This window comes from Ambystoma mexicanum, chromosome 8 (genome assembly GCF_040938575.1).
Source record: "Ambystoma mexicanum isolate Mex_15411 chromosome 8, UKY_AmexF1_1, whole genome shotgun sequence".
NCBI lineage: Eukaryota > Metazoa > Chordata > Amphibia > Caudata > Ambystomatidae > Ambystoma > Ambystoma mexicanum.
In genome coordinates this window covers 1,130,969,679-1,130,994,072 of record NC_090929.1, presented here as the reverse complement: position 1 = coordinate 1,130,994,072, position 24,394 = coordinate 1,130,969,679, and the positions used below count along the sequence as shown (strand labels likewise).

General features: G+C 44.8%; 1 protein-coding gene across 3 annotated transcripts in view; it reads right to left on the bottom strand.

Moving 5' to 3' along the window:
* Positions 1–274: 274 nt before the first annotated feature.
* The window catches only part of FRMPD2 (FERM and PDZ domain containing 2), an 878,187-nt gene continuing 854,067 nt past the window's right edge, over positions 275–24,394 (bottom strand). For all 3 annotated transcript variants that reach the window (XM_069611181.1, XM_069611182.1, XM_069611183.1), the window contains 4 exons: positions 16,273–16,607; positions 14,982–15,197; positions 2,848–2,910; positions 275–1,772 (listed from right to left, as the gene is read on the bottom strand). In XM_069611181.1, coding sequence (XP_069467282.1) covers positions 1,662–1,772; positions 2,848–2,910; positions 14,982–15,197; positions 16,273–16,607 — 725 coding nt within the window. In that variant the 3' untranslated portion in view covers positions 275–1,661. The remainder of the gene's footprint in view (positions 1,773–2,847; positions 2,911–14,981; positions 15,198–16,272; positions 16,608–24,394) is intronic.

The window sequence follows — 24,394 nt, the reverse complement described above, 5'->3', positions numbered from 1 at the left end:
AACTGTTCCTTCCCTGTAAGGGTTACTCTCAGATATTAATATGCAACTTTAATGCAGTGTCAACTTGACCCACTCCCTGCCCTGCACAAAGAGAGTGACCATGGAAAAAAATGGTACTCAGACCATGCCCAGTGTAGTCCTGAATTGTTACTCCTAGACATTGGCTGGCCATCTTCTTGGCATCCCAGAAGCTAAGTGATACAGATAGTTAAAGACAGGATATAGCACACATTAACTCCGCGGGGATAGTGAAAGAAGGATAATGACAGGACTCTTATCTAGGAAATATGTTTATTTATTAGCATGTAGCTGGCGCAGCAGACACTGTGCGTTCAGGGAGTGACTGGGCAAGTACTTAGTGAAGAACAGCCTGCATAACCAGAAACAAATATGGCTCCTGGCCGCACATCCTATGTGACCAGAAAGCACCCCCATCCCAATACTGCATCAGACCCCATCAATAAATACTGTCAACCCTTGCATAAAGCACTTGGCCTATTAAAGAAATGCATTTATCATGAAAATTACATTGTACGGTCCTTGTGTAACAACAATTTCAAAGCCTGTTCCAAACAGAGTTGATAATTCCTCAAAGAGATCCATCAGCTTGTGCTGGATTCCATCTGCCACTGTGTCAAGAAACAAATAGTCACCATGTATTCATATTTCAGGGATTTTAAAGAAAAGGGCGCAAACTTCACTATATAGAAGCACAGTACATCGGCTTTGGTAAAGATTTAGCAACGAGTCAGCCAACTTTATAACACTTGAAGAGAGGTTTCTACCTGTGTACACCAAAGTCATTTTTAAAAGGAAAAATGCTGCTACTTTGCTGGTTTTCCTATTTTTTTGTATGACCTTCTTTTTGCGACCTTGATATAAAAATAGCAAAGATGTTGGTAATAATCTATATGGGCCTGCAGACAAATGTCATTTTCCAGGAGCCCATTTTCTAGTCTCAATGCTGGTGCTGAACAATATGCTGATCAGCGGGTGCAGGGGCTTTATCCAAAGTCTCACCTTTGCCACTCTTAAGCTGATCCAGATACATATGCTGATCCAAAATCGCACACTGATCAGCCGATGCAGTGGCTTTATCCAAGTCTCAACCTTTGCGGCTCCAAATCTGATCCAGATAGATATGCTGATCCAGAATTGCATACTGATCCAGAATCATATGCTGATCAGCAGATGCAGCGGCTTTATCCAAGTCTCATCTTTGTCAGCTCGCTAACCGATTCCAGAATCATATGTTGGTCCCCAGGGGTGCATGGGCTTCACTCAAAATCTCACCTGTGTCCAATTGTTTTCTGATCCGAATGCATATGCTGGTCCTGTGGATCCACGGGCATCCCAAAGTCTTCAGGATGTCAGCTGCAAGCTGACCCAGACTCATATCATTCTAGCCAGCCTAGAATTGGAGTGCAATTTGATCCGATTGTCACACTGGTCCTGCATAGCCTGGTGCATTCCTGAAGTGTTTGTGGTTTCAATTAATTTGCAGGGACATGTCTGGCAGATCTGTACATGCCACACTGCAATCCAGTGTGTTGAGAAGTGCATCAGAAGCGTATCGTATCGCTCAGTAGGGCAAGAGGATAGTAGTACACATCCAACTCTTTGAGAACCTTGGCTACCATCAAGAAGTCCCAACAATGAGGTCACGATCTGCTGCCCAAGTCCATTCCTCTGTCTTGCTGGAGCTTGGTCTCTGACCGTGGTATGTTCCGAAGGACTTCCAGCACGGCCTTATAGCAAAACTCATACTGGTCCTGCAATCAGAAGCAAAAGTGATTGAAACACAGATCCAAAAACACCATAAACGCAGCCTATTTGTACTTAGAAATGCTGCATATGTCGTCAGTGCAAACAGTGCACACCAAAATAAAGTAGCACTGCATAAAAAACATATGGAGTCCAAATCAGGGTAGGTCGCATTTATAAAGTGCTGTGCAACCTAAGAACACGTGGGAAGGTAGATGGATCAATGCACTGAGAGAAACTCAGAGGGTAGATACGATTGGCTGGATGTAGGAGGCGGTGGTGAAAAGTGGTCAGAAATGCCCAGAGAAGGTGAAGCAGCTAGACTAAAATGAAGGTAGGACAAAACCTGTGGAAAGTACTGCAGGGTGTGCAAAGTAATGGTGTTGGTCAAAGAATATTTTATTTATGATCAACTAAGGTAGGGTTTCGACTGTAAATGTGATGAAGAGCCATCAGCAAGTTAAGAGGCTCCAAGAGAGCCAGGTCAGATGATCCACGTAAGCAGTACAATGCTTCATGGAGTAGCTGGAGAGAGAGAAAAACAAAACCAAGAGCCCCCATTCTGAGTATGGTAGTAAACAAAAAAGGGTCATTTTAAAAACCACTGGTTTTAAAAATAACACTTAATTACGAGTTGAGATTGCATAGGCTATTGACTGCATGCAGTACTTTGTATGTATCCCTTGCAATAAATAGCCCATCACAACTCATAATTCAGCTGTACATTAAAAATAGTAGGCATTTTAAAATAACACATATGTTGGACATTCTGGGGGCCAGGTGGGAAATTGGAACCAAGCTTTGTGAATGCCAGTAATCAGATAATAAGGCCCCACACCCAATTATCAATATACTACTTGTACTAGTTGGGCTTCTCATTAATTGTCCTTTTCTTCTTCATTTTCCAATACGTATTATTCTAATAGATGTAATATATGTTGCTGCCTAGTTGCAAGTCCATTTTTGCCAAGTGTCCTATGGAGCACACTAGGGCTTTCTGTGTTGGCAATACCCCCACTGTGATGCGTGCTGCCTGACTGCAGGCCCCTTTTGCTCAGCTCTGTTTCGCTCTGCGCAGCTCACCTTAGTCTGGATCATTCCGAAGCGTTGCGCTCTCATCTGCCTCACAACTTCCTTGATGTTGAACTGAAAGGAGAGAAAGATGCTGGTTAGGACAAGCCTGCACGCTTTCACACTGTGTGTGTGTTTGCGTATGTGGTTGTGAGTGTGGCTGCGTGTGTGTGGTTGTGCATGTGGTTGCTATGAGGACACTGAGCTCTCGGGCCATTGCTCGCCACCTCAGCTGAAAACACTACTTCAATCCTGTAGGCAGTTGCAGAAACTCTACTGCAGCTCAAAATCCAAAGGGGTAATAAACAATAATACAATCTATTTTAAACAGCAGGTATGAGAAAAAGACATTGCCAAGGCTGACATTACCTTGTATCCCTAACGCTGTCCATAACAAGTCTCTGCTAATGACTGTCAACCCCACTCCTGAGCACTGTATCCCACATTCTATTAAAGGATAGCAAACCCTAAGCTCCGTCTTCATTAGCAAAATAAACATTTGGATCAGTATCAACTAAGCAAGACTCAACCTCATTTGCCCCCCAAGGACCTATTTCCACCAACTTTCTAGCCTGGAGAACAACATCATTCCCACACCAACTCTCTCCGTTTTCTCAGTGCCCTCCACACCCCGCAGATCCTCTTCAAGTCCAGGTGCATCTATCTTTTTTATTCCCCTATCACCTGCAAACCCATTAACCTGGATGACAACCTCACAGAAGCTGGTGGAGCTTGAGAAACACAAAGGAAAGCTCTTACTAGGTTGCAACAAACAAATTGCAAACCCCCACAAAATGGTTTTGCCTAACTACATCCACAGCACCTGGAACTCTCTGACCTGTGAAATCAGGCCTACACTCAAACTAACTGCATTCAGGGAAAAACTGCACAGCCTCTTCTGCAGACAGGTTTTCATGGAATAACCACACCACACTTGGTTCCAAATACCCGACCCAAGCTGAAATCGTTACAATGATAGCGAGGCCTAAAACTATTACAACTCCATGTCTATCCCCTTTCCCTTCTATGACATTACGTGTGCAGTTTTCAAATTGTCTACCGTTTGTGACAAATCGAGTGATTCAGTCACTTCTCCCTGTGGTGAGCCTTTCCTTGTGAGGCTAAGGAGGTGAGCCCACTACGCAATATCATCCCTACGGGTAGAGGAAAGCGGGACCTCACCGGGAGAGACTCCCCCCAAGGAGCTAAGGACTCACGTTCCGATCAGCATCTCCCTTTCCAACCCATTCAGCAACTCTATAATAACAATGTCAATCCTGTTGGGAGAAAACAGGAAGAATCCATGTTTATTTGATATTGTGTTACTTTGACAAAGAACCAGTACATGCCTGGTACTGAGACAAAGAAAACCCACAGATTTATAATGAATACAACTCAAAAACAGAAGAAGGACGGCAGTGCTACACTGGGTAAGCCCCAGAGCAGCATCACAAAAGTGGGAGGAGACAGAGAACATGAGAGAGAGACCCGGGAGTTACGAACCAGCTGGTTCACGGAACCTGGAAACCCAGAGAGAACACTGCTTTCCACACCAGAAAGCAGCTGGAAGGACGAAGTGCCTGAGCTGCACTGCTGAAAGGGCAGACTAACCAGAGTCTGCCAACCAGGTAGTCCCAGGAGGGACGTTGAACAAAGGCTGGAAGAGAGAAACCATAACGCTGAAGTGCCCGAACTGCACTGCTTACCAGACCAACTAGTGAGAGTCTTAACACGAGAGAAGTCCGAGGAAGGAACCGTGAGACGGAATTGGTAGACAAAAAGGGGAGAGAAAGGAACCCCTTTTAGTCCCAATATCAGTTGACAAGGAAGATGCTGAAGCATATCTGAGAGAAGGGAAGAAGCGAACGCTAGAGCCATCCTGACACGACACTGAGAACCCAGAAGGAGAACGCTACCTGATGACACAGCCTTATTACACACAAGGTAAAGGCGAGAGCGGGATAGCTGCTGAGCAAGGCGCTAATTACGATTGCCATAATTGTATGCTGTATACTCAGAGAAACAAACATAACGATTGCAGGAATCATCTTAGTCCCAGCAGGGGAGCTAGTATAAGGAATGGCAGACATATAACTCTTTAACTAAGAAGAAGAAAGATAAAGATTTGCCTAACGCGTATGCCCATCCCAGAGAGAGAAGTAATAAACAAGAGAATCATTACTGTGGACATCGTACACATCCCAGTGAGGAGATCAGTAACCAAGCGAATCATGTCAGGTCCCATGTTTTATTCAAGGTCATAGTCTTCAGGTGTCATGTAGACACAAGGTGCATTACACTGTTATCACTGTTTAGTCTTTTCTCATTCTGTTTTCTTTTCACTGTGGTGTCTACGGTGTTGGTTTGGGCCTGAACTGATTACATTCAGAGTGTTGGGATGGCCCCTAGCCAAAATGAAGAATGAGAACTGTATTCCTGATTGGGTGTTGGAAGAACAAAGGGGTTTATCTGGACTTTATAAACTGCCTTTCATTAGTACATGTCCTTTGAGTGGGTTCTGTTTTAGTAAGCTCCAGTTTTTTAGGCCAGAGAGATCCAGGAAAGAAGTCCAAGAAGCAACAGGAGGGGTAAAGAGACCAATTTTGACTACAAGAATCCTGCAGGAGACTTAAGCAACTCGGCGCGTACCTTCAGCTAAGTACTGTGCAGTGTGTTGCATGACAAGAATAGAAAAAGCTTACTAAAGAGTGTAAATATTTTTTTTTAAGCTAGTTTATGTGATACTTTTCAGTTGCTAGCAAAACGTAGGAAGAAAGGAATCAGGAGACTGAATTTTGAGCTTTGCCTGCATGCAACGGAATTCGAGGAAGGAATTGTGAGCGTGCATGTAAGCGCAGTTGCTGGAGGAGGATTGCTGTGGTTAGCAGCTCCAAAAGCGTTGTGTCTGTTTCATTTCCTGACGTGACCAGGTGCGATGAGCGATGGCAAGGGAATAGTGAGGGTGACGTGATCCATGCTGCAGAATAGAGGAGCGCTGCAGGTGGGTGGCGGCATGTAGAGGTTTTCCCTACTGCGCGTCTGCGTGGGAGCACAGAGCGCTTCAGAAGAGTGCGCAGCGACTCAAGGAAATGAACAAAAAAATAAGTAAATAGTTTACTGTTGTGCAGGTGCACAGAGACAGTTGTTTTTAGGAAGACTTCTAAATCACAGTTAAACTCGAACCTCTAAGTCTGGATGTTTAATTCTATCAAGGCAATAAGCTGAAAAAATTTTATCATGGAGGAAACACAACTAAAAATAGGTCACCGGAATCTACAGCATTTTGAAAAAAATAGGTTACAGGAAGATATGACTATAAGGTTCAGAAGATTGTAGATTTAATTTAAGAATCCTTTATACAGAGTCAAGTTGAACCAATGAAACTCAAAACAAACAAGCCTTAAGTGAGCTCATGAACATTTCTTCAAGAAGGTTTCAAGACTCCTCAGCTGCAGGCATAAAAGTCGTGTTTTGGAAGAGAGAGTACACTCTTTGTAGCTGAGAATTTCAATTCGAATTTTGGACAATCCCTCTGGGCATCTAGCTGAGTAAACCCAGGTAAAGTTATTCTATTTGAGCAAGGGCACAGTTGGTGATTTGAGGTGGGAGGGTACACACACTTATTGTCACAAGTCTCTCCCCTTCTCACCTGTTTTTCCTGTTTGCTTGCAACCTTCTTTGATGATTTCTTTCGCACGCTCCGGGATTTGTACAACCCCGTGTGCAGGTGTTCGGGGTCCAGTGTGAGGATAGTAATCCAACTCCAGGAGATGTTCAGATGTCCAGGACGGGAACCAAGAAGAAACAATGTCCGGGCTCATAGGCACGGAACGCCGTGACCCGAGTGCAGGCAAAAATCCAGGAAGGAAACTCAAAGGTAAGTTCGAGGAAAGGGAAGGAAAGGAGGAAGATTCAAGGAATCGGGAAACAGGATACTGAAGAAAGCCCCGAGCGAACTCTGGCAACACAGGTCTAACTACAGCGAGTGGAAACGTTGAGACGTGCAGAGCCGCGGGGGCGTGTCTGTTTAGTAGAATGTTGAGCGTGGCACGTAAAGACTGGCAAGCTGCGTTCTGTATCAGGCGGCCATGTTGGGAGGATCAGGGCATTCAGTCCTCTATGGGTCAGGGACCACGAAGTCCAGAATGGACGCAGGCGACGGTTCTTGACAGTATGCCTCCCCAGAAGCCCAGCTCCTCTGGGTTTGCCTGGATGGATGAGATGGTATCTTCGTATCAGCCGGGGAGCATTCATGTTTGACATGGGTTCCCAGGTGCGCTCAGTGGGAGGATACCCTTTCCATTCGACCTAATACTGTAGTTGACCACGTCGGTACCTAGAGTCACAAATTCTGGAGACCTCTTATTCGAGTTGGTAATTGAAAATCACTGGGGTAGATCTTGGAGCAGTTCGAGAGGGCTGAAGATATGGTTTTAACAGAGAAGTGTGGAAGACTGGATGAATCCTTAACATGACTCTGGTAGTCAGAGTCGAAAGGACACTGGATTGATGATTTCTTTTATAGAAAAGGGGCCATAATATCTGGGAGCCAATTTGTTTGGTCGTAGGTGACGAGGAAGGACCTTATCGCCTATTGAATAGGAAGGCCCAGGCCTTCTTTTGGACTCAGCATAATGTTTAACGTCTATTCGGGCCTTTTCTAGGAGTTCCTTTGCTTCTTTGTGCACATTGATTAGTGTTTCTATCTAGGAATCGACCGCAGGAACTGGGGTAGGATGTGGAAGAATGGACGGTAGGACTAAAGGATGAAATCCTTGACTACAGAAGAAGGGACTGGTCTTGATAGCAGAGTGATCCGAATTGTTGTATGCAAATTTGGCCACATGTATTAAAAGTGACCAATCATCCTGGACTTCGGTGGCGAAGCAACGAAGATATTGTTCCAGGGTTTGGTTTACTGGTTCGGTAACTCCATTGGTCTGAGGATGATAACCCAAAGACAATGCACGTTGGATTCCCAGTATACGACATAGCTGTTTCTAGAACTGGAATATGTACTGGGGTCCTCGGTCAGAAATGATTTTGGAAGGTAGCCCATGAAGCCGGAAAATGTGTTCTCGGAAAATGCCAGCAAGTTCAGATGAGGATGTTAATTTGTATAGAGGCGTAAAATGAGCCATATGTGTGAAGAAATCAATGGTAACCATTATAGTTGTGTAGCCCCTGGAAGAAGGTAGTTCTACGATAAAATCTGTGGCAATGATTTCCCAGGGTCTTGTTGGTAGTGCTGGTTGGAGCAGGAGACCTGCTGGTCTTTTATTGTCATTGTTGTTATGATTGCAGACTGCACAAGTCTGGAAATGGATCTTGATATCATCCTTCATCCTTGGCCACCAAAACTGTCTTTGTATTAGATGTAGGGTGTTGGTTATGCCACGGTGTCCTGAATAGAAAGTATCATGACATAGACTTGTGATCTTTTGTCTCAGTCGAGGAGTAGGGATGACCAACCGATTATCCTTGAATAGATATCCCGCTTTTGTTTTGAGATTCCATCGGTTGTTTCCCCTAAACTCCTTCCAAGGTTCAGAGGACTGAGTTTGGATTCAAATATCCTCCAGGAGAGTAATTGCTTCAGCAACAAATATTGTGTTAGGAAACATCTTAGGGAAGGTTTGATCCTCAAGGGTTTCGTAATCAGGACGTCTGGATAAGGCATCGGCTATAATGTTATGTGTTCCAGGGAAATGATGGATTTGAAATTGGTATTGGTCAAAAAAGGCGGCCCACCGGCTTGGCGACTGTTTCTACACTCTAGGGATTGTAGGACTTGAATATTCCGATGGTCTGTGCAGACTTGTACCAGGTGTTTGGCTCCCAGAAGGAGATGATGCCAATCAGTGAAGGCTTGACGAATGGCTAACAATTCCTTCTCCAGGATGGAATAATGAGTTTCACTGGGAGTCAAGGTACGGGAGAGATAGGCGATGGGGTGTTCTAACTTGTAGCCAAGTTCCTGTTTCAGGACGGCCCCAATGGCATAGTTGGAGGCATCAGTTTCAACAAGAAAAGGTCGATCAATTTCGGGTTGAGCCAGGATGGGAGCTTGTGTGAACACCGACTTCAACCGTTGAAACGCCGAATCTTGGGCTGAGGTCCACTGAAAGGGGGTGTCTTTTTTTAGTAATATGACAATAGGGTGCACAATCTCAGAAAATGTTGGTATAAATTTCCTGTAGAAATTAGCAATCCTCAGGAAGGATTGAATTTGCTTTACAGTGTTTGGAACAGGCCAAGATAGAATGGAGTCAACCTTGGAAGAGTCCATTCCAATCCCCTTTGGGCTAAGGACGAATCTGAGATAGTGAACAGTAGATACATGGAAAAGACACTTCTCGGGTTTGGCCAGGAGCTTATGTTCACGTAGATGTTGTAAGACTGCTCTTACGTGCTGTTCGTGTTTCAAATGGTCCTTGGAGTAGATCAGTATGTCGTCTAGATATACGACGAAGAGGAACAGCATATCAGAAAACACCCGATCCATAAAACGTTGGAAAATTGCTGGGGCATTAGCTAGTCCAAAGGGCATGACCAAGTATTCAAAATGGCCGAAGGGTGTTCTAAAGACTGTTTTCCATTCATCACCTTCTTTTATACGAATAAGATGGTAGGCACCACAAGATCTAGTTTTGTGAAGATGACTGCACCTCCGACTGCTTCCAGGATGGCTGAGATGAGAGGCAATGGGTAACGGTCCTTCAGAGTGCATTGGTTAAGGCCACGGTAATCCAGACATGGCCTAAGCTCCTTGGAATCCTTTTTGGGAACGAAGAAAAGGGAAGCGCCAGCCGGGGACTTGGATGGTCGAATAGTTCCATTTTCTAGGTTGGTATCCAGGTATTCCCGGAGGGCCATTTTTTCAGGTTCTGACAAAATAAACATTCTTCCGAAAGGTATTGCGGCTGAAGGTTCAGTGTCAATGGCACAATCCTCAGGTCTGTGGGGTCGTAGAGCTTGCACAATGGCTGTTGAGAATACATCGGTGTAAGCCTGGTAGGCCCTGGGAATCCGGATGATGTGACAGGGTGAATGGAATTTGCTGAGTTTCTTGAGAGTCTTCAGAGGACCTTGGTGAGGTGTCTAGGGACAAACAGTGGGACATACAATATTCTGAACCAAGAAACAAAGAGCCTGCTGCCCAATTGATGTAGTGGTTATGCTTCTGTAACCAGGGGATGCCAGAACCATTGGATAGTGGGCAGATCTTATAATATCAAATTTAATCCTCTCTTGGTGGTGATTTATAGAAAGAAGAATCTCTTTGGTTTGAAGGGTTATGGGTCCTGAAGACAGGGGTCTTCCATCAATAGCTTCAACAGGTTGCATAGTCTCTCTTGTTTCGTGTGGAATGTTGCCAGTAGTAACCCAATCATGATCTATGAATATGCCCATGGCTCCGCAATCCACTAATACCAGGATGGGCTAAGATTCTTTCTTGGAAGGCGATAGGAATGTCTATAGAATCACAAGATTATTTTGTCCAGGAGAGTTCAAGGAAGGAATTGATGGGGAGCAGACACCTTTCTCCCGAAACTGTGCCCCATCTAGGATCGGGAACTGGCTTTTCCCGAACGCCGTGGAGGAGCGATAGGGCACTCTCTCATGAGGTGTTTATCGGAGGCACAGTACATGCACAGACCAGTGTGAATACGGCGCATCCTTTCTTGTGGGGTAATGGGTCCCCGGAAGGCCCCCAGTTGCATGGGTCTGGATCCAAGGTTGGAGAAGCTGCGGGCTCTGGTCTGTAAGGATGATCTGTGGCAGCCTTTTGGAATGTTGACTTAGACTTCTTTTTCTCCGCCTTTCTTTCCTGGATTCGAAAGCCGATTTGTAGGGAAAGGTCCATGAGGGTCTGGAAGGAGCTTGGGTGAGCTACTCGGGCTAACTCGTCCTTTATTTCTTCATTCAGGCCTCTTTTTAAAGTGGGTGAAACTGGCTTCTTGGGACCAATCAGCCTCCTTCACAAGTTGTTTGAAGCGGGTCACATAGGTAAGTATATCCTGGAATCCTTGTTGAAATTCAAGTAATCATTCTTGAGCACTGTAAACCTGCTCTGGACGATCAAACATGGCTTTTAGGGCTTCCACGAACCCATCATAATCATCCAGGAGGGCGTCGCCTGAATTAACTAGGGGGGTTGCCCAGGTCAAGGCGTTACCAGTGAGGTGTGAGATCATAAACCCCACCTTTGCTCTTGGGGTGGAAAAGTAGTAGGGTTTAAAGGTGGAGTGCACCAAACATGAATCAAGGAAGGCACAAAGGTTCTTTGAAGAGCCATCATATTTGTCCACTACTCCTCCCAATAACACACTTTCTTTAGTTGCAGAGTCACGAGACAAGACTAACTGCTTTAAAGCAGCATTCTCTGCCTTAAGTTTCTGGACTTCTGTGGTTAGTTCCTGCATACCTCGAATGAGGTCTTGAACCGCGGCTTCCATTTCTGTATCTGTATCGTTTTTTAGGCGTCTCAATCTGTCACAAGTCTCTCCCCTTCTAACCTGTTTTTCCTGTTTGCTTGCGACCTTCTTTGATGATTTCTTTCACACGCTCCGGGATTTGTATAAACCCGTGTACAGGTCTCCGGGGTCCAGCGTGAGGATAGTAATCCAACTCCAGGAGACGTTCAGATGTCCAGGACGGGAACCAGGGAGGAACAATGTGCGGGCTCGGAGGCACAGAACGCTGTGGCCCGAGTTCAGGCAAAAATCCAGGAAGGAGGCTCAAAGGTAAGTTTGATGAAAGGGAAGGAAAAGAGGAAGATTCAAGGAATCGGGGAACAGGATACTGAAGATAGCCCCGAGCGAACTCCGGCAACACAGGTCCAACTACAGCGAGCGGTAGCGTTGAGACGCGCAGAGCCGCAGGGGGGGTGTCTGTTTAGTAGAACGTTGAGCATGGCGGGTAAAGACTAGCAAGCTGGGTTCTGTGTCAGGCGGCCATGTTGGGAGGATCAGGGCATTCAGTCCTCTATGGGTCAGGGACCACGAAGTCCAGAATGGACGCAGGCGACAGTTCATGACACTTATGTTTGGTCTTTTTCTCATTCCATGCAGATTTCAGTGTAAGTTGAAGCTCCAGAATCAGATTTTTTTATTTTATCCAATTCCCCTTTCCCTCAGGGGTGTTCTGGGCTCAACTATTTCAGTTAGTTGATAATGTTACTTCCTTTGTGGGTCTGTGGGGTTCAGTAGCTCCCACAGAAGAACCAAGGCAGTACCCGACAAATCATTACTCTGGGCATCACATACGTTCTAGTGAAATAAGCAGTGAGCAAGGTGATCATTAATGTGAATCTCATGATGTCGTCCCTGCTCCTCCACGGGGAGAACCTTTCCATGAGGCCAGGGAGGTGAGGCCACTACTCAATAGTTTCCCTGGGGGTGGTACTCAGCAGGTGGATTTCATGGGGAGGGATTCACCCTGTGGAAAACAGGGAATACATTGGCAGCCAATGCAAACACACATTCACCCACCTTTCATTCCACTTTGTCTTTGCCTTCCCCCTGATACTATACGTTCCACCATACCTCTCTGTTATAGATGAAGATAATACACCGATTTCTAACCAACCTCTCAAAAAACCACAGTGAATGGTCTAGTCATTCAGCCACAAGTAGCTTAAAGATGGAAGAGGGAATAACGTTGCTGTCAGTCCCACCTCAGAGGCACTGCAAGCAAAGGTCCTTGTCTGCACCAGGAAGAGCTGAGATACAAGCTGGTGACCAGGACAAAACAGGGAGAGTTCCAGAGTCCCTACCTGCTTGGCCGAAGTGCGGCGTGCCAAGAACAAGCAAGACCGAAGGCCTGGGCACAGAATAGCACTGCACACTGCCTGCAAGCAGGTTCACGCTTGTTGGCTTCACAGGAGAGTGGCAGAGCTGTGTAAACCAGTGCTAAAACAGAAAACAGCTGAGAGGAGCTTCAGGAGGATCGGGAGCCCCGAGAGAAGGTAAGTGGGCTGCCCCGGGACCTCTGGGACACTTGAGAAACCATTGTAAAAGGGTAACCTAAGAAGTCAATATGAAGGGGTCTGGGAGCCACACTTAAGAAGTCAACACAAAGGGGTCTGCGAAACACACTTAAGAAACCTGTACGAATGGGTCTGGAGCCTGCATTTAAGAAGCCTGAATAAAAGTGGCTGGGACATAGAGATAAGAAGTCAATACAGGGGATCTGGGACCTACATATAAGAAGCGAAAGAAGGGGTGTGGGACCAACATTTGAGAAAGCCAGCCCCTGGTAGGAGAGTACACCACAGCTGCCTAGTGAATAATCAATAGGAAGCACAAGAAGGGGTCTGGAACCCGCACATGAAAAAAGACAGCGCTTGCATACCATGGCTGTCCAGTGAACTGCCAAGAGAAGCCTAAGGAGAACTACCTGGGGAAGGGAGAAATCCCCCAAACACAGTGAACTATCCAAGTATGCATGAGAAAGGCCTGGGGAAAAGAGACATTCCCCAACCACAATAGACTGTCAAGAGAAGCCTGAGAATGGCCTAGAAAACAGACATTCCCCCTACTTTGCAAACCATACCGTTCAGAAAAAGGGAGTCATTTTTCTAGGACCTGAAGAGATTAATCCAGTTTAGTGTTATTATACGTGTGAGGGTTAGAAGTAGGATTTTGATGCAAGACAGTGGACTTTTTTGTTACAGACATTCTTACACTTCCTTAGTTTATTGTGAGGCAGGGAAACCCTTCTTAGAGTTAGGGTTAGATAGATGTCTTTCTTTCTTTTGGTATGAAATAAAGGTCTTTGCACAAACGCATGCCTCCTGTGTGTCAGTCTCCTCCTTCCACAGTCTCACATTTGATAAAAGGAATCTTTCAACATCAGAGGGAAGCCAGAAGGTTGGAAAAGACCGATTTAGGAACTCAACGAACTTGTGCGAAAAGGAGCTATCTGAGGATTCTTTACTATAAGAAACTGAGCTGAGAAAGCCACCCCATGATAAGGGAGTCATTCTCTGGTAATTTAGTTAATTTCTCAATCACAAGGCTGGGAAAGCCGCCCCAGGAGAAGGGAGTCATTCTCCTGGTCTTTAGTTGTTTTGTCTTAGTGGTAAGGTTGGCATAGTTTAGTTTTGGTCCAAAGACAGACTTTACTTTTGGACTTTACAGACTGACAATAAGCACCTTAGATAGGTTTGTTAGGCAGAAAAACGCACAGCAGAGGGAAAGTGAGGCCTTTTTCTTATTATTTTAAATAAAAGCATTGCAAAATGAGAACTACTAGTCTGTCTCCCCCTTCTGCCCCACCACACCACCACACCTTCCTGAATCTTTAAATGCATGTGTGTAATTTGGCCACACACCTCTTTGCTATGTACTGAATTCTTGTTCGACATGTCCAGGCCCACACTTCAAAAAACAATGAATAAATCAAATAACTGCAAGGGAGTTGCTGCTCCACCTTGCTGGAAATTTAAGGTGATAATAGTATCCTATCCCACTTTACTCATTTTCTTTACATCGGGTGGATAAAAGGCTGAGTGGACCTGGCCCATAAGCAGGTGGTTAAACTCTTGAGCATTGAAACTAGCTACACAATCTCCCACTCTAATACCAAAAGGGACTATCTATCCTGTTCAATGGAATTGTGGGGTGTGCAATCCACAACTGCTGCAGTATATGGCAATAATGCTCTTATCTAAGGCTACATGGCCTTTGGATTACATTTGTTAAGTGTTGCGGTGACATCAGGAGGAACAGCATCCAGAAAGTAGTCTATGTGGTCTAGCATTGGCTGATGACTGACAAATCAGAAGGTTATCAACATATTTGAGCAGGATTGTAAGGTCCCTCTTCCTTTGCAGGACCCATTTTAATGATGATTGGGTGCATATTATACCCATGGTTCTCATGTTTTATTACTTAAATACCATTCAGCAGCAGAGTATATAATATCAACTTTCTGTGGAACCCTTTTCTGAATTAATTTAGGAGGAGTGCCATGTAATGGAGCAGCATATTGCAAAATGTGATGTGACTGCTCAATATGTAATGTGGATAATCTGGGATCTACATCTATGGTCCAGAAGAACCATCTCCCAGAGTATCTACTGTTTTTGGCAGAGCATTATCAGTCAGCTATGCTTGACACCACTCTTTTCTGGAACTTACATTGATCTGCTTCTCTATGCACTGCAGGAGTACATCAACACACAAGAGCACTCCAGTGCGGCCGATCCCAGCACTGCAGTGTGCAATCAGAGGCCCGGAATGGTGAATCTTCCTCATGTAGCGGACAAAGGTGACCAGGTGCTCTGAAGAGCTTGGTGTGCCATGATCAGGCCAAGTGGTGAACTGCAGGTGTTTGATCATACGTGCCTCCCCGGTCTGAAAGAAAACAAAGACACAGATGTGAAACACACTGCTCCATTTAGGAATTAGCAACAAGCAAGCAACTAACACCCCTTGGAATAACACACATATGCTGTACATCCCTTTATCACCCAGCATTTCAAAATAGAACAAGAAGGCAGCAGGGCCAAGGTGAGGTCTGCTGGCTGTAAGCAAGAGATATAGAGACACAGTGACAAAGAACTTTGACAAAAGAAGCAGGACTGTGATGAAAGTGAAGAGCTATGATGAAGATGAATGACTAGGGCGAAGGAGAAAGACTGATGAAAGCACTGTGATAAAGAAGGACTGTCACAAAGGGAAGGTCTGTGAAAAGGACTATTGTGAAGGGGCTGAGCTGTGACAAAGGACTATGATGTAGAAGAAGGAACATGATGAAAAAGGACGATAGTGACAAAGGAGAAGGATTGTGAAAAGAAGAGTGGAACTGTAACAAAGGAGAAATACTGTGACAAAGGAGAATGATTGGGCCAAAAGACTATAAGGAAAGACAAAAACTAGGACGAAGGAGAAGGAATGTAATGTAAGACTGGGGAGAAAGGGGACTATGATGAATAAGGACTGTGATGAACCAGAACGCATGTGCCAAAGAAGGACTAGAATGAAGGACTTTGATGAAGGAAAGGGACCATGATGAAGGAGGGTAATTGGGACAGAGGAGAAGGACAATGAAGGAGAAGGACTGTGGTGAAGGACTATGTCAAAAGAGAAAGGTTTTAATGAAAGAAAAGGATTGAGACGAAGACAGTGATGTACAAAAAGGACTGTGATAAAAAAGAAGGCCTGTGATGGAGGGATATGATGTAAAAAGAAGGACTATAATGAAAAAGGACAGTGATGAAGGACTGTGACAAATAGCTGTGACATAGAAGGACTGTGATGATGGATATGGACTACGATGAAGGAGAAGGACACTGATAAAGGAAAAGCACTGACGAAGAAGTGATGAATGAGAAGGACTATAATGCGGGATTGTTAGGGACTAGAAGTACTATGATGAAGGACAAGATGGTAGCATGCTCCAAATGCCACAGTTAGTGTTTCTTTCTACCTGCTTTTCCATGATCCTGATAATTCGTATAGTGAAATACTCCAGAATCTGGTAGTTCTCCAATGTCAGGAAATATCTGCTCAGCTCCAGTGGCTCTTGAAGAATTGATGGCCAGTAACGATGGCATTTGACTTTCCCGCGTTCCCGCTCTCTGGTGATCATGGCGATTACATCTGATTGGTTTTCCCAGACCATTTGCCAAAAGACGTCCATGGTACATGGCAGGGGCCCTTGTGTGGAGATGTACTGGAATTCTTCTGTTGCCACTGGGATGCAAATGTAGCTGGCATTGATGTAGGCTCGTTCCTTGCCAATGGGAACCCGGGTGTCATCATCTGTGGGTGAAAAGTCTTATCAGTGGTTTATGTATTTAATGGGAATGGCTGCAAACACTGGAGTTATACATTTATGTAGTACCATCTGGCATGCATGTGCAACAAGAGCACAGCTATGCGTGTGTGCAAATATGTCCAGCACATATCCATGCACCACCAAGCAGGTTCATTTTCTGCAAAAATGTCACAATTGCGGGAATTTGAGGGCAACTAAAAGCAATTAACTCAATATAAATAACCTGCCTGATCTGAGAAAAAAAGGAGTTTGAATTGCTGGTTAAGCTCTATGCATCTTCCTGAATTCCCTTATTGTAGCAATGCCCTGTTACTATGCAGGGTATACTCTGTCGCCTTAAGATTTAATGCACTAACCAGGAGGCAGGGCACTGGGCAAAACATCAAGTTGAGGCATCATATTAATACAGGTAAACTATGGAGGCTCTATCTAGATCTGATTTGCGTAAAAATATAGAGTGAAACAGGACATATGAATCTATGTTCCCAATTTCTTTTTAAACATTCATATACACTTTCCTTCTGGGTAAGGTCCAAACAATGACCCCTCCCCCGTCTTACTCCAAAATCTGCTAAGAACCACAAACCCCTTAAGAAGAAGAAAAATGTGAACACTCAGCATCAATGTCTAGTCAGGGCTCAGCTGTTCAGGAAAGACAGCCTAGGTGGATTACCCTTGTTTATGGTAGTTCACAAGAATGATCACTTAGGGGGCAGAAAGGGTTGAGACGGAAGCAAAAAGGCTCATATAAATACACAAAAAAAACAATAGAGAAAAGAAGGGCAAAAAGGCATAGAGGAGCAAAACGACAAAGAAAAGTATACAACTAACTTTAGGGGCAGCTTAAACAAGCATCTGCAACCTGTGGCTCTGCAGATGTGTTACACTACAACTCCCATGATCACTTACCATTGACTTTACTGGCTAGGGCAGACGGGAATTGTAGTCCAAGCACAAAAGGAGAGCCAAAGGTTGCAGACCCCTGGCATAACAGATATAGGTCAAAACTAAGAAAGAAAGACATGGGGTCACACCACTACTGATGTACATTTCAAAAGAGAGCAACATTTTATTTTTTTATTTATAGTATTTGTTGCACACCCAAACCCAGAGGTATCACGGCGTAGGTTACATGGAGTGCTTATCTGGTTACAAAGTTCAAAACATACAGGCAGATAGTGATACAAAAGTAGTTACAGTATAGACAGTACATATTAAGAAACAGTAAAAGTTATTATACAACAGGTTATTTACTGTAGTTTGAAGAGGCACTGGGGAGGCATTGTGCTCAGCGTGACCGAATGAGGTGACTAGGGGTTGGCATTTGTTGAAGAGACATGTTTTGATACGTCTCTTGAAGCGCTGGTGAGAGGGCTCATTTCTAATGTGCATGGGAAGAGAGTTTCAGATCTTAGGTGCGGCTACTGGGAAGCTGGCTCCCCCAGCCCTGGAGCTCTTGAATCTCGGGACAAATAGATGAGTGCTTGAACCTGATCTGAGGGATTTAATTGAGCTTTTCTGGGTGACAAAGGCAGGCAGGGGCGTCATTGGTAATACATTTGTGTGTGATGACCAGTGACTTAAATAGGATTCTAGCTTGGATGGGTTGCCAGGGTACTCCTCTCCTAATATGGGGGCTATGGCTGTATCTTTTTAATCCTACGGCTGCCTGAAGGGCTTTGTTTTGTAGCAGTTACAGTTTGGCCAAGTTGGTGCTTGTAGTTCCTAGTAGGAGAATATTACAGTAGTCGAATTTGGAGAGTATGAGGGCTCGAGCTAGGGTAAGGCAGTTTTGTGGGGTGAGAAATTGGCGGCTGAGTGCAATGTGTTTGGCTGTGTAGGCTGTAGCAGAGGAAAGGGCACTGGTATGTTTAGTCATGGTAAGATTGGTATCGAGATAGAGTACCAATTTGAGTACTGGGATGGACGTTCCATTGATGGTAATGGCTGAGTAGTCGGCATGAAGACTTTTTAGTCGGGAGTGGGTGCCTACCATGAAAATCTTAGTTTTTTTGTCGTTCAGACAAAGGTTATTAGAGCCCATCCAATTTTGTATGATGGCATAAATCTTGTTGATATTACTGGTGTCTAGATCATGGTTTCCCGTAATGGGGATGAGGATCTGTGTGTTGTCTGCGAAGTTGGTGTAAATGACGCCCATGGCATCAAGGGCTGCAAACAGGAGATTAGTATATGTGTTGTATAGGGTGGGTGAGAGGCAGGAACCTTGGGGTACCCCAGGGGTACTGGGATTGGATCAGCAGCCTCATCACCAATGGAAACTCTAGAGGTGCGTTCTGAGAGAAAGGACTTAACCGAGAGGGTGGGATCAGAGGAGAAGTTAAAGTTCATTAAAGCGCATTGCATAGTTTGTCCTGGTCTACCAATTCAAATGCAGTGGACAGGTCGAGTAGTAACATTGCAATGGATAGTTGATAACAGAGGCCAGGATTCCTGCTATGGGTGATATTTGGCAATGGAGGGGACTACTTATATGTGTAGAAGAGCGTGCCGAGGAGGTCTTGCAACCTGCAGCTCTCCAGATGTTTTGGACTTCATCTCCCATGATCCCTCACCACTGACTATCCTTGTTAGGGCCAATGGGAGTTGTAGTTCACACCTTCAGGAGAGCCAAAGGTTACAGACCTCTTTAACAGTTATAGGTACAGATCAGGAAAGTAACCTAATTCACATTCAAATTTGAATGTGCCCCCTCTACTCACTGACCCTCCTGCGTGGCAAAAAATCCTTGGGGTCATCTTCAACTCATCTCTCTCCTTCTCCCCTCACATCACGGACCATGCCAAGAAGCACAACTTTCAGAGGCATTCTCCCTTTCCTCACCTTCCTCCAGAAGCTCAAGGTCTCCAGAGCCTTAGTTCTCTCTAGGCTGGACTATGGCAACAGCCTCTTCCTCAATTTACCTCTTTCCTCCCTTCGCCCTCTTCAACTAATCCAGAATAGGGCTGTGAGATTTATCCTTGGCCTCAAGCCCAGGAACCGCATCTCTCCTTCCCTTAAACCTCTCCACTGGCTCCAGGTAGCTGCAAGGATCAAATTCAAGACCCTCTGCATCATCCACAAGGCTTTCTGGGGCCTGGGACCCTGCTACATCCAACTCTCTCTCCCTAAATACCTCCCTGCCAGAGTCCTTAGGTGCTCTGGCTCCAACTCTCTGCAGATCAGACGTTTCTCCAAGCAGAGAGTGGGGAGTAGATCTCTCTCTTCGGCAGGATCCTCCCTCTGGAACAGGTTTCCTGCCCCTCTCAGACTTGAGCTGGATCACCTTAAGTTCCAGAAACGCCTCAAGACTTTCCTTTTCTCCTCCTCCTTCTCTCTCCACCTCCCCTGTTAATGTCCCCCTGCTGCTGCGACTGGTGCCTGCTCCCTTATGTGCTTTGCAGGGGTCGGGTCCTCCTCCCCTATTCTCCCATCGGGCACTCCTCCCTGGCCAGCCTGAATCTGGTCCACCCCGTCCTCCTACTGCTAATCCCTATCACTTCCTCCCCTGGCACTTGCCCTCCTGGGATCCCCTCAGTACTTGCCCAGCCCCTAGGCGCCCAGCCTTCCTGCACTTCTATCCTCTCTTTCCCTTATCCCATCCCTTCTGCCCTGTCCTTCCCCCTTCCCCCTGCAGTTATTGTCACTGCACTTGCATGGTCCGAATGTCACAAGGATTAGTAGGACCATTTTATTGTTGTTGTTGTTCCTCTGTCCTCCCTCCCGCCTTTTTTGTCTTGTGGCGCCTTGAAACACTTGTGTATAGGCGCCTTACAAATGTTCAATAAATAAATTAAATAATTATATCTGAGATATCTACACTTTGGTGCCTCTTCCATAAGCGCAGGCCAGCTAGAACACAACACATAAAACTGTCAGAGACAATCCGCGGGCACAGTCTTGACCTCCTACTTTCAGAAGAAACCTTGTTTAGCATACCACCCAACTATCATTGGACTCCTGGATGCATTGGAGCTATAGCTATATTTTGGGGGAAACAGGAGGATAGCTCAGGGGCAGCGTGCTAGCCTTGGAATCAAGACGACACAGAGCAACAGAGGTTCGATCCCCGGGTCCACTCTTAGAAACCTCTGGGTATTAAGCACGTTATAAATAACCTATTGTATCATATCATATCATACATAGAATGCTCAGAGGATAGAGGGCAAAAAGGAGGTGCTCGCCTTGATATAAAAACACCCTCCTTTTTACTGAAATGTGCACCAAACCACACTAAAGCCTTAAATGCCAAGGAGTATGTGTTTAAACTGCCTATTCAAAGTCTCATGTGTCTAGCCCTAAGAGATTACAAGGCATTTGTATAACAATGTATCATCTAGCCCATTGTAAAGTCTGCAAACCACCTCTTTGTAGTTTTTAAGGCCAAATGCTGTTTCCTTGTATGATCAACATCACTTTCAATTTACACTAGCCATAAAAATAATAAGGACTGTAAGAGGATTCAATCCAGCACTACAGCTAAGTCAATGCCTAGTCTGGGATACTGAATGGAAACCCTTATTGATATATCTTTATGTCCAGTTCATGAGTTCTGGATGACTACCCCTACATAACACCCCTCTCTTGGAACCCCTCTGACCCCACTGAGCCAAGAAGTAGTTCTGTTTTGCAAGTTTAAACGGTTTATTTGAGAATGTAAACAATATATATATATATATATATCACACTTTATAATAAATTAATAATTAATATCACACTTCAGAACATGAGCAGTTAACAACAATGGGTAATGTTCAACTAATAAACTGATTTGATTACCCAGGAGTAGTATAAAGGATGAGGTAGCACGCTTGGGAATAGGAACAGAAGAATAAGGTGGTAGAGAATGCTTTATCTAGTTTCAGATGGATGCAATGTTGAATGAAAATGCAATACAGAAAATACTCAATATGATTTCAACAAAACAATGTAATCACATTTCTCTGGCAATCCACTCCCCCCCTTATGCAATGTAAGGAAATGAAGAGGAGAGCACACAGTTCTTAGAAATGCAATCAAATGTAATTCAGTTCACCCCAGCAAGCTTAGACTACAGAAGTTTGAAACACAGGCCCAAAATGCTTTTATATGTGCTGGCAATGAAGTGAGGAATATGCTGAAAATGGTTTTAATTCCCTTTAGGAGGTTCAGGGTGAGTGAAATATACTTGGGATGAGTTCAGGCTCACTTTAGCAAGGATCTAGGAGTAACTAGCAGGTTGAACGAATTTTTGGCAAAGGAAATCAAGGAAGCTGCTGTTTTCACACGTGGCTGGATTTTTAACCAAATTGTGAATCGCGGCAAAATTCGCGAATGCGTGAATCACGATTACGGCAAAAGTATAAGGAGAAGCAAGTCGTTTCTAAGCTTGTTGAAAAGCTGGAATTCTAGGCTTTCAGGGGAAAGTTAAACCGAGTTCCTAGCCCAAACGGTTCCAGAGATACAGACGATTAAATAAAGGTAGTTTTTCGGATTTCAAATTTTAAAAGTTCAAAGCGACAGGTTACAGCTTGCAGCTAGAAAATGACAGGTGACAGTTCTACTTAGGTTAAATAGATTGAATTATATTATATTAAACTAAGGGATATGTTCTGAGTTTTGCTGAGTACTCACAAGAGATTTTGGACAGGAAGGCGACTTTGTCACGGATCCCGTCACTGCGCACAGCACTTCACAGCGATCTGGTCTCCGGTTCCGAGTACAGCTCTGCTTTCTGGGTCACCGGCACTGCTCCTGGATCTTGGGTTCTGCTGGTCTGGTCTAGCACCGGTCTGCACGGCTCCTGGTCCCGCTTTCTCCGGACACAGCGCTGATCTGCACGGCTCCTGGACACTGCTACCGGTCCCGGCAATGTTCTAGTCAGGGAATTCAAACAGCTCGCCCGGCTGTTGATAGTCTGCAAATGATTTTTGGGCCTGCTGACAAATACTTTTGCTTGCAGTGGGCCTTCTTGGTTCAAAGTTCTGTAGTCTCTGTTTAGCTTGGAAGTCTAAGTGTAGGATCTCTGGATGTGAAGTCGTCGGTCAGCATGCTCCGCAGCAAATGGAATTGAATGTCCCTACCTGTCCCAGCAGTCTCTTTTTATGTGTTTTGAAAGTGGGTGGAGTGGCTAGCTTTCTAGGCCCAACCCCTTCAGAGTTCTGATAGGTTGGAGAATTCTTTGCGTTCTCACTGGAGAACAGGATTGTGTGTCAGAATGATGTCATTTAATGGCTTGCAGAAAGGACACTCCCCTGTCAAATTACACACAAATCTATATTTGACCTAAAGACATATTTCATAGATACACAGTGGTTTGAAAATACATGCACCCATCACGGATCATATGAGGTATACTCTGTTCAAACTCTGATGTTTCTAAGAGCTCGCATTCAGAACTGGCAACATTTTGCGTTTTTTAACTGGTTTTGCAACATTGGTTTTTCATTAAAAATTATACACATATACACGGCCTGTCCATACATACTCCAGTAAATTCCCATGTCTCTAGCTTAAACACAGAGTCTGTGGTGTCAATAAATAGCGGGGTTTTGCCCCAGAACATCACACAAATTCCCAACGCGTCTTAAAACGTGCACCGAAAAATCACAAGAATTATGGTATCATTTAAATAATTTTGACAAGTCCGCACTGTGAGTTATACATCTTTCTTAGAATCATATTCTGGCCAACAGGGGTGTGTCTTTTCAGGTCACATGGTATAGAAACCAGTTTATCCAGTTTCTGCCAAGCTCAGAGACCCTGCCCCTCCCAGCTTCTGCCAAGAGGAAGCTGTTTTACGGTCCCCCCAATAAACCATCTGCCTGAGTCAAGGCAGGGCTTTGTTCAAAAGGAAGCCATTTACGACCACCCTAATAAACCATCTGCCTGGGCCCTTTCTTTAGTTTCTTGCAATCCCCTGGTAATTCAATCAGAGAGTGTGTGACCTCCTTTTGGCAGGAGCAACAGAATGCAGCCAGGCCTGGGAATGCATTTGTTGGGCAAGCCCCCACTCCTGTCGGGGTAGCTGTCTGGCAGAATTCCAGTTTCCTTAAGCCAGGTTTCAGGTAAAATGTCACTTTTTGTTCCCCAGTTTAAGTCAAGACAATTTTTACATATGCAGCTAGAATGCTGATTCTAAGTTCAAAACTATGACATTTTAACAGTTACAAACTATGTGATACTCAAAAGTAGGTCACTCAGTTAATTTAAACATTTTCGATTTTTGGTAGTTTTAAATCCAGTTTCAGTTAGGCTGCTGCAGACCTGCAGAGCTCAGCCAGTCTTGTTATGAACATTGTTTTGGGGCTCTTCAACTTCCCAGATTTAGTATGCACACATACTTCATTCTGCCAGATGTCCGCTGGTGTTCAGTGAGATTCTTGGATGTGTTGCAATGTTTGAAAATAGGCATTTTGAGCTGGCATTCAGAGAAACCAAAGGTAATTTTAAAGTGCGGTTTTTCCTTTGGCACACATTTCACTCATGGCACCCCGGCCCATCCTGCTCGCACTGGTGGGTGGCAAGTTAGGCAACCATTTTAGTGTGCACAAACTGTGTGGTTCTCCTGGATTTTGGCGCACATGTGGGCTTTTTGGCCATCTTGGATTTTCTAAGCCCACAGCACCAAATGTTGCAGCATGATAGCTCAAACGTGGGTCAGGACACCCAACAAGGCCCCCCCACGTGACTGCACTTTGAATTTGAGTCGATGGGGAGTCGGGTGCCCAAAAGGTGATGACCCACGCACTGGTATGTCCGCATAATCTTCTTCCAATTCTGCAAATGGCAC